At 35.4% G+C, this 14,227-nt stretch overlaps 1 protein-coding gene across 7 annotated transcripts in view; it reads right to left on the reverse strand.

The window, feature by feature from the left end:
• The window catches only part of evla (Enah/Vasp-like a), a 32,789-nt gene that overhangs the window by 11,915 nt on the left and 6,647 nt on the right, over positions 1 to 14,227 (reverse strand). For 5 of the 7 annotated variants that reach the window (XM_039668869.2, XM_039668836.2, XM_039668828.2 and 2 more), the window contains exons 2-3: positions 1,851 to 2,019; positions 1,444 to 1,621 (exon numbers count right to left, since the gene is read on the reverse strand). In XM_039668869.2, the coding sequence (XP_039524803.1) occupies positions 1,444 to 1,621; positions 1,851 to 2,019 (347 nt within the window). Of the gene's footprint in view, positions 1 to 1,443; positions 1,622 to 1,850; positions 2,020 to 11,946; positions 12,029 to 14,227 lie in introns of those variants that run through there. The other 2 variants (XM_089120424.1, XM_039668850.2) reach the window with 1 other exon arrangement.

Below are 14,227 nucleotides of genomic sequence, written 5' to 3' on the forward strand. Positions count from 1 at the left end.
TGAGACTGTTTGGCTCCATGGATATTTTAACCAGGGCTGTGACACCCCCTCATACATCTTATAAGTAGCAGCAGCCTGAAACCAGAGAGGCCCATGTGCTGTTCTTAAATAAGAATTATACTACACTAGTTAAGGGTACCACGTATAAGACCCAAACAACAATATTTTCAGTGTGAATTTACCGTATATTCCTGACTACTAGCTGCCTTTTTTTTGCGATGAGTTACAATTAAATAATTGTAACACAGCGATCAGCACCAGAATGTAGTAACACCTGCATTACGCTCATCTCTTCATGTTCATGGATATTTAAGAGATAAACACTGCAAACTATATTTAAAAAAATGCAGCCAAAACACTCAAAGCAGTACAATTGTGAAATATTATTACAATATAAAATACTTTATATTTTATGTTTTAAAATGTATTCCTGTCTTCAGGGTCACATGATCCTTCAGAAATCATTATATGCTGATTTGTTGCTCAAGAAAGATTTCTTACTGTAATCATCAACATTGAAAACAGTTTTGTGGAAACGATGATTCAAAGCATTTGAATCAACTTAATTCATCCTTGCTGAATAAAAGTATTCATTTCTTTGCAAAAAATATACTGGCAATGTTTTACTCATGAAATCATGTGGGTTCCACAGAAGTCAAATGGGTTTGTGTAGGATGTCGACTCATGGCAAATAACAATTCCCAAAAACTTACTTCGAATGCCTTTAAAGGGATAGTTCACTTTGAAATTAATTTTCGATATGTTTTAGCTTACCTCAAGGGCATCCAAGATGTAGCTGTCTTTGTTTAAACAGTATTTTCAATTTTGATTTTGACCATATAATGGAGGTCTATGGGGTCCACCTCAAAGAGCATGCACAGAGAAGTCCAAATTAAACATGATTTAATAACTCATAAATGTAAGTACACATTGATGGCCTAAGATATGAAATGAGCGGTTTGTGTGAGAAAACGAACAGTATTTATATCGTTTTTACCTCTTGCAACCACAGCCACGTCCAAGTGATCTGAAGGCACGGGCGCTTCGGTCTGCACAAGCGCCAGAAGTGATCTCTTGCACGGTTCGTTTTCTCACACAAACCGCTCGTTTCGTGTCTTAGGCCATCAATGTGTACTTACATTTACGAGTCATTAAATCATGTTTAATTTGGACTTCTCTGTGCATGCTCTTTGAGGTGGACACATGGGTGGACCCCATATACCTCCATTATATGGCTGTCAGACAAGAACGGTTTGACCTAAAAATATCAAAATTAAAAATACTGTGAAAACAAAGAAATTGGATGCCCTTGAAGCTAATCTCTAAAAAAAAAAAATACAGAAATAATCCAAGTAACACCTAACAAAACACCAGATATGAGTAATGCAGCAGAAAGTGCACAGTAAAAAAAAACAAAAAAAAAAACAAGGTCATGTAAATTACCTGCATCCTGAGAGCTCAGGACATTGAGCGCAAAGAGCATGGCAGTGGAGAAGGTGGTGGCCTCCTCTTTGCTGGCAAAGTTCAACCCGTAAACTTGCCGCGCATCCCGCCATTGGTGAAAAGTTGGGGTGGCCTGGTTATATTTCAGGCCTTTCACAATGGAGTAGTTTATTACGACCTGGAAGAGTGGCGACATTTAGTTATGTAGTTATTTCAAATACTCTTCAAGGGAAAACCTTTCTCGGGTCAATCATACATTCACATTAATGGTGGTTTAGGAAACTACAGAAACTAATTTTAGATGTTAAGATGTAAAATGCCACAAACAGAACTAGGCGACAGTGAAAATAAAGCACACACTGTGTACAGTAAGATCAAATCACACAGTCTCTTCTCTGGCTTCTCACCTGCTGGTCCTGTAGTTTGACTCCCACCACGCGGAAGCTGTTGTTGACGGTGTTGTGGTAGATGTTGATGCGGCTGAAGCCTTGCTGGCCCGGTTTGACTGGCACCCATTTTTTACTGGTGTCATCATAGATCATCACAGAGGCTCGTGCTTGACATATACTCTGTTCACTGTGAGGAAGAAACCGGGACACTGGTTAAAGATTCACTCTGCTCAACAACAAAAACCACAACGATGAATTACAATGAAATACAGATGTCAGACTGAAAGTGTCTCTTAGCAACAACTCGATTACACAACTATTTGTGTGTGTATTTGTGTATAATATTTAGCTGTGCAAATAAAAGAGACTCTCAAATAATCGATATAAAAACATACACAACCCGTCAAACCCTTCAAAAATGCCCTTCCCGTGGTATTATGGTACAATAATTGCCCCGCTGAATTTGTTTGAAGACACTGAGCAAGGGGCGGGTCTGGTATCTGTCCTAATTATATAGTGTAATAGGCAGCTAACGAGCGAGGCAGGAATGTAACCGTGTTGACTATGATATGAGAACATGTTTTAATTAAAGACATGAGGTTTTCTGCTTCTTTAAATAGAAATCTTCTGTTGTCAGGGTGAACAATTAACTTAAAGTGTGAGTAAAAAGTGTGTACAGCATTATTATACCTGGCTAGCTTACACACCAACATAATTATGAATTATCCCATTTATATTAACGTTCACACTTTAGCGCTCAATTCTCACTATTAACTAACTGTTAACTACGACTTTTGCCTCAATAGACTCCTAATTACTGCTTATTAATAGTTAGAAAGGAAGGAAGTAGTTAAGTTTGGGTATTGGGTAGGATTGAGGGATGTAGAAATGTTCATGCAGAAAAAAAAGCATTAAAATGTGATTTAAGAGGTAAACAGACAATATCCTAGCAATATGCCAGCTCACACAAAGTGAATCTGTTGGTGTGCCAAATGAAGCTAGGCAGATTTCCACCCTGACTCCTATATACCCTAAACAACATTCTACATACCACCACACCCATCTCCCACAGAAACACCCAAATCCAGCCACACGCTCCATAAACCCAGATGTAGAACTGGAAGTGCAGCAGCACATGATCAAAGGAACTGATGAATAAGATACAGAAAGGAAGTCGAAATACAATCTTGAGAATAAACTCATTAAATATCGAGAATAAAGTCATTGTGTTTCGAGAAAAAACGTGTTAAATTTTGAGGAAAAAAGTCGAAATACAATCGTGAGAATAAACTCATTAAATATCGAGAATAAAGTCGTTGTGTTTCGCGGAAAAAAAAAACTCGAAATACAATCTTGAGAATAAACTCATTAATTTTCGAGAATTAAGACGTAATTAATAAGTAAAAAGCTCGTTAAATTTCGAGAAAAAAAGTCTAAATAATCATGAGAATAAACTCATTCAATTTCGAGAATAATGTTGTGTTTCGATTTAACAAGTTTTTTTCTCGAAACACGACTTTATTCTCAAAATTTAATGAGTTTATTCTCAAGATTGTATTTCAACTTTTTTCTCGAAATTTAACAATTTTTTTCTCGAAACACAACGACTTTAATCTCGATATTTAATGAGTTTATTCTCAAGATTTATTCTGTCAATTTTTTTTCTCTAAATTTAACGAGTTTAATCTCGCATTATAATGACTTTAGTCTCGAGATGGTTTTATTTTTTATTATCGCTTGGCCCTATCTGTTCCGTACAGCTTTAATAAGCTTGTATTAAGTGCATTAAATATTTTAAATTTAAAAAAAGTATTAAATGTATTTGCCACGCCGCAGGACAATAAAGTAGTTGAGACAAAAAGTTGATTGAAACTGATAAAAACCACTAAAACACTAGGAGACACATACATGTTCCTCAATTTTATGTGAATTTATATAAATATTTTTTTACTTAAAACTTGTTAACAAAAATGAATAATGCATCAGCCCCCCTCATACAGTAATGTTACTCTTTAAAACTCTTTAAAAACAGCACATTTGCACATTTCATGCTTTCGCAACAACATTTTCTGTCATTCAATTCTCTCAGTTCTTCATTCTCCGCTCTTTCATGCTTGCCTTACGACAGAGAGCCTATTTCTAGCATCCATCTGGGGTTAGAGGGCAGCAAGGCAGATTCTTCCCCGTCTTCTTGGTTTCATTTCTCCCCCCTAGAGCAAGTCTGAAATAAAGTACACAGTCTCTCCTCCACCGATGATGCTTGGTCGTCATAAATTACATCCTGACGGCTCTTTGCTTTCATAAACATCATATATATATTTAGAAGCCGCGCTATCTCGGTTTACTTCTTCTAATAACACATCACGCAAGGCCTTTCTCTATGTCTACTTATGTATAAAAACATGGAAAAACTTGCTTATGTTGTCTAAGATGGAACAAGAATAATTATCAAATAGAATTAGTATGCAACAAAACTTGCACTTCTAAAGGCTCAGAGACCAACATGTCTTGTAATAGCAAGTTATAAATATCTGAGTCCGGGACATTTAAAACTTAGAAAGCCTTATAGTCTGTCCCAGAACTACAAAGTCAGTAACTTAACAGAGTTTTGATGTTCAAAATGTGAAACTACAGAACGTTCTGACAAGTCTTTTAGAAAAGCATAATTTACTTATTTATTAATTCAGGAGATTTGTGAATGAATGAAAATAGAATAATTAATTAAATAAATTGTGTTTTTTTTTTTTTTTTACAATAAATACTTTTAAAATAAAAATATATAAAAAATTTGTCTGCATGACTTGTAAACACGAACAAGACTTGATTTAGTTTTTGGGTTCTACAAGATTAAGATTTCATGCTTAAATATATATATATATATATAAAATCACTTTATTTTTCACATATTTTACATTTTTGCAGCACCTCGTTTCTCAGTCTGTCAGTAACGCTTTGTTTGTTTAGTTCCTGACTCTATGAAGCCGCTCCTTGCAAAAAGTGCAAGTGATTGGTCAGCTAGACCAGTGTGTCATGATTTTATAAGTAATGTGAAACAATCAAATGTTTGGGGCTGCTTTGGTGCACTCTTACAGTATCATACATCATTAGGCACAACTAAACAGATTGTTGATCACTGATAAAAACGCACTAAACAATCATTATGCACTTTGAGTAAATCTGCTACAGTGCCCAACAGGCATGTGTCTAAAACAAGGCCACGCTGAGAGTCTGAATACCCCACAGAGCTCATGCTTTTATTCCATAAAGCACCACTATAGGGCAGGGACCTCCAGGGCCTTCCAGCTATGACCTCATTAGCTGAATGCTCTCTTATGGATGAGTGTGAGTAAAACGTGTGCAACTGTTAGTGTGTGATAGAGAAAGACACATGAACCTGACCTTGTAAGGACACTACAAGACATGGGAATTCTTGTAATCTCATGTCAGAGACGCAATGTACCGTAAGAATATTTTCTGATGGCTCACATTTGGGAGAGATGAGTGTTTCTAAGCGATGGCATGGTCAGGAAGAGGCCAGACTCCACTGTTTGTCTAATACACAGCACTTTGGTGCATAAGTACTTTTAGATTTTTATTATAAAATTGTTTCTTGAGCTCTAGACTGTTCTGCACACCCGTGAAAGTTTAATCTGAGCAATTTTAATTATATAAAATTATATTTGAATATCTGTGTATGTACAGACACACACACACATTATTATTAGGGCTGTCAAACGATTAATCGCATGTGGGTGCACTGTGCATAATTATTTTGTGTGTGTGTGTGTGTGTATATATATATATATATATATATATATATACACACACACACACATGCATGTATATTGAAGAAAAAATATTATTTATATATAAAATATTTATATATCATGTAAATTATATATAAATCTATATACAGTATACATGAAAATATTTCTTAAATATATACAAGCATGTGTGTGTATTTATATATATATATATATATAATAATTATACACAGTGCACCCACATATATTATGTGAACACAAACTTTTATTTTGGATGCGATTAATCGTTTGACAGCCCTAATTATTATATGAATATATATATATTTGTGGTGTAACAATATATCATGCCACAATATATCGCAATACAAAAATGCAACAACATGTATCGTGGATAGTTCCCCCAAAATAAAAATTACTAAAAAAAAAAACGATTTTTTCAGAGTTTTAGTGTCAGTAGTACTACATTAAACTACTATACATAATGTTGATTATAATGTATAATAACGCAATGGGGGACAATAGGTCCTGATAATGCCAAATGTCTGATGTTACCAGTAAAAGGTGTCTGACATTATTTTACAAAATTATTTAATAATTTTAAAATTAAACATAATCAGACATTATTTTAAATATATAGTCAGTGCAAGCATATTCGTCTGAATTATTCTGTATTTTCAGCTTCAGAATCATGAATATTGTTATTCTGGTGTCACCATTGTCCATAGCTTACAAGCACCAAGTCCAAGTCTATTCATTTAAACCTACAATGTAATATCAAAGTTAGCATTTTAATCAACAGTACATTTTTTGTTAACCTTTTATCATTTGTCTTGGAGTATCACAATAATATAAATATAAATATTGTTTGAAAATATAAAAAAATAAATATATATTTAAATATATTATAAGCATATTTTATACATTCATTTTATTTATTTATTCATTTAAAATGGTACTTAGTTCTAGTTCTAGTAAATATATATAATGGATTTTTGGGTGAACCATCTCTCTAAAACCAGTCAACAGTTGACAACTCATTCAGGAAACTCACCAACTATTACATTTTTAAATTATTTATTTTTGCACATTTCAAGCCAGTCCTTTCAACATGTTATAAGCTAAGGGGCGGGAAAATCTGTTATCAGCCTTCAACTCCCAGTTGATAAGCTGCCATAATTAATAAAAGCTGTGAAAAGCCTGGCATTTCCCACTTGGCTTCTGCCATCATAACACCCTCAGTGAACCTGGTCTCCACTCACCCAAACTCTGTCTCTATGACCGAGAGAGCGAGAGAGAGAGAAAGGATAGGCTCCTTTTAATTTCATTTAAAAAACATTTTGTTTCAGCTGAAGGCCAAACACAAGGTCCAACTCTGGTCACAAGATCTTCAGTTGTAGTCAGATTTCAGAGGAAAATAACAGAATGTGCTGAACTGGCTCTAAGCCGATAGTGTGCTTGTCTACACTGTGCATCTGGATATATGGTTGTAACACTCTTCACTATCATTTAATGATCATCTGATGAATAACTGCTGCCATGATTAACAGATGTGCAAAAACATCTCTTATACCTTTAATTGCTTTTATCGCCGTTTATTGTGGTAACATCATAGCATTAATTGCACCAAGCACAGCGAGTTTTGTAAGGCCCAATCTATAATAAGCCTAATTTACAAAGAAATAAGCCGAATTTGACACGAATGAAATTGAATTATTTAAATATTCAAATGTCAGTGCTACTTCAGCTAACATAGCACCTAGTCAGTGAAGAAAACTTTTTTTTGTTGGCATTAAAATAATGCACACACAAGTATTTACCGAGACAGAATGAAACGCTGAGAAACACTGGGAACACACTTACAATTGAAGTTGGGGTTATTTTTAGCTTATAGCAAAAATGCTACACAAAGTGAGCCCTGTAAATTATTCTAAAGCAAGTCAAAAATGGAAGTCCCCTGTTATTAGAGTGTGGGAGGATGGAGTTGAAACAAATGAGAGTTTGCAGGAAAGGAGGAGGCATTTTTTTAGTTTGTAACCCAGTAATCATTTTAGGAAGGGTGGGAACCAAGCTAAATCTCTGCCTATGAGGGACACTTCCCACTTACAGGGAGCTTCTGAGGCCTAAGAAGCTGGATTAAAGGCTGATTTCTAGTAAAATCTGGATTTAATGTCTCCTGCAACACAGTAATCTAAACATCGAGCAAGTAAATGTCAAAGAGCAGAAAGGAAAACTATAGGAACAAAATTGGCCCCTACATAATCAGACTAGGGCTGGAATGACGCATCGATGTAATCGATTATGCACTGTTTATGTTAATAATCTCTAATACCCTGACATGTTTCAAACAAAACAAAACTCTAGAGCGGATGCTTATGGCTAGCCTTGTCTCAGCCTGCACATTTTCAAATGGAGATGTTCATAACATCGGTAAATTTTAACACAATTGACGGCATGTTATTTACCCGGAAGGGTAAAATTGACTGTTATTTTCATCAGCTAACTTACGGCTCATTAGATCTATATCTAGCTATTTTATTACTAAAAGTAGCGTTGATAACAAGTTTCTATGTGTGCGAGTGACGTATGTGTCTGTGTGTGTTTGCGCACTTCAATAAAAACAGCGCATTGATACAGAACCGTGATTAAACTGACTTGGAACCAAGCGGCAACATTCTAATCTGAAAAATGAAGCCCATCCGGAAGTGCGAAAAACTGCAATACATCTCAAATCCGCTAGAGGGAGGTTCCAAAAGGGAACAAATATCCATAGAATTCATGTTAAAATATGCGTTTTCACAGCATAAATTCATATGTTTACAGTTTGGTCCCATGGACTTTTATTGTATTTTTCGATAGGTTCTGTGAGGGGGGTGAATTTTTTTCTAACTCATTAGTTTAGATCATAATTAGATATAAAATGTACGACAAATAAGGGTTAACTTTGATAGACAGCTGATAACCGCCCGGCTGCGCCATACCACCACCAACACATCATACCACCTCTGTATCCTTTCTGAACATTTGTATTTTGTATTTCCCAAGATTTTCCAGAATGGCGCCGCCCATACCCCCCATAAACAGCCTCAAACCCGTTCTTCAGAGAGTCTATGGATGACGTCACAGACGTTTGTCCATATTTTTTACAGTCTATGCTTGGAACTAAACAGTTTTATAGCACACCTTCCAGCCAATCAGAACCGAGTATTCAGACAGACCACGGTATAAATGTCTTTATTGTAAAAAAAAATCTTGCTCTCCAAACTTTTGATCTGTTAGAGCAGAGCACGTCACGTCAGTAAAAAAAAAAAAAAAAAATCAAAAGTCACACTCACAAACTATTAACAACAATCATGAGAACACACATATTCTCTGCAGTGAAAGCAATCCCAGAATGCATTGTACCAAGCTTAGTGAAAAAATAAGATGAGGAGAGCAAAATCTGGATAGCCATTCTACTCTTACTAAAGCCAAGCAACTAGTGCCAGAATTTATGCTAATGCCAATATGGTATGTTTTGTAAATATGATCTGTTTTTCACAATATGAATTTTTAAAACATGAATAAATAAAAAACATTATAATAATACGCTTTCTATAAAACTGCTGGCATGATACAATTAGATGACAACAACAACAAAAACTGTGAATCTAATTTATTCAGTGGAATATGCTAAATAATGGCATTGGCCATTTGTCCACACACACCACAAATACAAATGTGTCAGCTCCTAAAGCACATCACTGAACTTCAATGTCAAATTTACCCTCCCCCTCCAAAATCCACATCCATAGACTGTATAAAGATCCGTACACACACACACACACGCTCCAATAAAGCTACAATGATAGGAAACAGTGCTGATGGCCTAATGGTCTTATTTTTGCTTCTGAATGAATGTGCTTAAGTGCTCAGCTAAATGTTTCAGACAGGGCTACTAGGTTTATAATGCTAGATGTGTCCTGAACGTGGACTGTGGCATCATCCGTCCTTCTCTAAGCTGCACGCTTTCAAAAAAGCTTATGTTTCAAAAAAGCTAAGATTACATTAAAATCTTGCTAATTTCACATATGGCTTTTGAAGGGAAAATTAAAACTAAAAATGTCATATGAGTTTTTGACAGAGAGGAAGATCATATCTGAAGATAATATCTTGATTTCTCAATAAAGCTGAATAAGGCTAGACTGAGAGCTAGTGCATGTCTTGTGTTTTACTGCAGGAGGTACTAGAGAAACACTCATCCTTTCAAAAGAGTCACTGAACCGAAAGTGAACATCTCCCCTAAAGCAACTCTTTCTTTAATAACAGCATAAATTAAACATAGGCCCTCACAGAACATCTTCACAGAGAGTTTCCACGTGAGCATCACTTCTGCAGTCGCTCAAAACAGTTCACACTGGTTCTCAACTGGTAGCTAGCGACAAATTGGGTTGAAATTTTGTTCTAAAAAACTTCTAAATATATAATAATAATAATATCATAAATAAATAAACAATGGATATATAGACAGTACATACACACACAACATCAAATGATCCACCTCCAATCAAACACTACAGTAGTTTGTGAATTTATTTGTTATTTAAATGAAGTTAGTAAAATTAGACAGTTGCAGCATAGATAGGTTGCATGCAGTGTGACATCCTTGAAAAACAAACAAAACCACATGTGATAAAAGAAAATTTGAAACAAATTGGGCTACATTATGTGTTCACTTGGAACAAGGACATACAGGATGTGTGAAGACCACAATAATTGAAGAGTTTGGTTCCAAAACGCGATAAACGCCATTTTTAAAAAAAATGAGTTACTGCAAAAATCTGACTTTTCAATACTGACCAGATACAAAACAATGTTTAATTTTACGTAAAATGGGATATCCGCCGTGTTATTATGTAATGTTTTCTCCCTTTCTTTCCAAACCGCGACAAACGCCAGTCTCCCTTTTCTGCAAAATGCCACATATCCGCTAAACCAATCACAACGCACCATTCCACGCAATGTAAACAGTAACGGCAGCGCTTTAACTAACCCGGCTTCCTAGGTTTTCTCTATTTTGTCCTTTCGATCAACAAACAAACAAAAAAATGAATAATTTTGACAGCATTGGTGAACCTGCGGAGGGTAAGGCATCCTGCATGGGTAAACGTGACATCGAAATCGAATCATTTAGCTACGTGAGGAAGAAGATGGACTCGGGAGGAGGAAATGCCGGCTGTTGTTGCTTGTTCTCACACGACAGCATCAAACTTCTGTCACGCCGACACACTGACCCCAGAGGATCTTTTGGAAAACTTTCAGTTGTTTTATTCAAAGTCAACGAAAACCGAGCAGGACCAAGCCAGTTTACAGCTGATCGCCGTCAAAAAAGTTCAGCGGCGACGTCCCAAGGTTGACAACAGCGATATGCATAACGTTAGATCATGCTTAATAAATCATAATTCATGATGATGTGCTCGTCTTAGTTAATGTTTTAATTAAGGTTTTGTTCATCCATAAATTCATGAATGAAAAACGTTGAACTGTTAAAAAAAACGTTGTTAGTTCCTGATGATATTAATATGAATTAATGCATAATTCATTTATCCATGAATTCATGATAATTCATGACATGAACCCTTAAAATGTTACCGAATATTGTTATATTAAAGCAATGGATTTATAGTATGCACAAGAAATTCAATGTGTATAACATTTTATTTTGATTAATTGCATTTTGAAAAAAAAAAATTATTGGATTTATTGCATTTTGGGGGAAAAAACGATCTGTTTTTATAATAAATCTTTGGAAATCAAAACCTGGATTTCATTTTTTATTGTTATTATAACCTACAAATGCTATGTGAAAATTTGAAACCGAAAATAGTGGTTTTCATCTTCCCATTTTCTTGCTAAAGAAAACACAGTTTTACTCAAATTCATCAAAATGGATTTATAGCGTTTTGGAACCAAACTCTTCAATTATTTATCAAATTATTAGTCCACTTGTATATTTTAATATTATATTAGCTTATATTATATTTATTTAATGCTTGATCATAAGGACTTATTTGTGTACAAAGTTGTGTACAATATTGCTAATTTGTCCGATTAATCAAAAAAATTAATCGATTATCAAAATAATTGTTAGTTGCAGCCCTAACTGATATACTGTATTGGCTTGCCACTTGATCTAAGGCACTCCAGGATCTAAACACATTCATGCTAGGATCAAACAAAAACAATCATTATCCAAATGCTCCTTTCTATTTCCTTGTGCCAAAAGATATGTGATCAGACATGTTCTGCAAACATTTTAAAATGTTTTAAAACCTCATATTAGGTTGCTGATGTGAACAGGAAATCACACTGACCTTATATTGCAGCCATTCATATGAAGAGCAGAGTCACTGTGGCTCTGTGGTAGGCAGAACTGGACAGAATGAGCATCCATCCCTCAAATACATACACAAAAAAGATCTTTACTGCCCAACAGTTGATGTGAACCCTTAACCAAAGCTCTCAAACGCATACGTAAAAAATAAACCTGTAGTACAGCACAACAGATGCGTACTTCAAACCAAACCAGCTTTAAATCAACTAGGGAGCCGTTCCAAGATTAAATAAGCATTTTCAAACGTCATAATCCCATATCCTCAAAAAAAACAGCCAAATGACAATCCGTAAGGTTGTATGATCTCAGATGATGTGACAAAGTGAACAGAAAGTAAAAGAGAGCAGGGTCAACAACAGTGGTCAACAGTAGGGTCCCATATCTAGGCAGGGTGACACAGGATCAAATTTTCCCCAGTAAGGGGACGGCCTGACAGTGGATGTGTGTTGTTTTGTCTAACCCTGAGGGGGATTACCTCATGACGCCCAACCCCCCATCCAGCTGTGACAGAGGAATTGAAAACGAGACTGGGGACAGTGCTACTGCTGCCAGCACATTACACAGTACTTTGATTCTCTAATAGTGGTAGGGTTGTCACAATACCAAAAACTTTGTACCAAGCAGTGGCGTAGGTTTGACTTTGAAATTGGTGGGGACGGGGACATATAAATATATTTTAAGTTTTGATCGAAATTATTGCTAGGGATATATCATTGTCACAGGATATTGGCAGGGACACGTCCCTAGCATCCCTACGCCCTTGTTCTATGCCCCTGGTAGCAAGTGAAACTGTTGAATTTAGCATTTCAAAAGATATCCCATTTTGTATTGTCCGTTTATCACTGTCAACCATCACAGTTTCCGATTCAGTCACGCATTTAAATACAGTTGTCAATCCAGAGACTTTGAAGTGCACTTAGCAGCATGAACAACTAAACGTTTTATTCATATGGTGAATGGGTAAAAAACAGAAAGCGGGAGAAGAGCCTTTTTTTAATAATCACTAAGGCTGTCAATCTCGAAAAGAACGAAATGCTTCTCCAGTGACACATCTTGACTGTATCAGTGTCTATTTTACCATGTTGACAAGTTAACATGTTAGCTGCGACAAAGCTAGGGCTTGGTTGACAGTAGTTTTTTCACCATCCAGGAATCACAATAAACTTTGTGCTCTGTTACTTATGATATCAAACAATTATGATTCTGCCAATTATATGACAAAATTCAAACAATAAATGTTATTTTGGCGCTATTTAATGTGGCATGACAGATCGCTATAAATCATGTGTACTGATCATCTCTTCCTCTTTACAACAAATTAACATGAATGAACATAGGAAAAAATTTGAAAGACACATACATTACGACTTACTTAAATGATCATGTCTCCTGTTATTCCGTATAGTGTTTCAGAAACACTAACAAAGAAAGCTTGTAGACAATGTCACCCAATGTTACATTTACCTCAGGAAATGTAACATTGGTATCTTTGCCTAACTGAAAACTAATTTGTTTTAGAGTTTCACAAAAAAAAAAAATGTATGACTGTATGATTTCATTTTGAAAATATGTTTTGCACAGACCTATTGCATTTTTACAATATGCCTGGCAGAGTGCTATCAGAACAGATAGCAACTGCTTAGTGAACAAGATGTATGTTTATACATTCAAATTTGAGCTTAAGTGATGATACTCTTTTTGAAAATGTTCTACTCAGGAAGTTCACGCACAACAAATGAATGAACAGAGGCAGGACAGCTTTACAGCACATTTATGACTTACTAGAAAGCTCTGTGACATGGAGAGTCAGCCAGACTATCACTGACATTTAAAGTGAAACCAGAGGATAACCAGCATGCATAGGTCAGCATTTCATCACATTTCATTGTCATTTCTTTGTGACAGAACTGACAAATCAGAGGGTGCAGCACTGGAAACATGTTGTCCATTTCAAATCATGACAAAAGTGCTCCCATTTTACATTGATCTTAAAGTTTGACTACCTAAGGCTGGCCAGCATTAATTCCAGCATGTTAAGGCTATTTGAAATATGGAAATATATATAGATATATGATGTAGGGGAAAGTGCTATTTTGTATTAACCCAGAAGAAAAATTAGGCCATAATGGAAAGACAACACACCAGAACTCTGGTGGATTTCTATCTTTTATATCTAAAATTTAAGGAACATAAAACAGATATACACACCTTATTTTACACTCTATCAATTATGCTTTAAGAGTTTATTTTATGCAAATCAC

The sequence above is a fragment of the Pimephales promelas genome, chromosome 15, assembly GCF_988280905.1.
Source record: "Pimephales promelas chromosome 15, fPimPro1.hap1.1, whole genome shotgun sequence".
Lineage (NCBI taxonomy): Eukaryota > Metazoa > Chordata > Actinopteri > Cypriniformes > Leuciscidae > Pimephales > Pimephales promelas.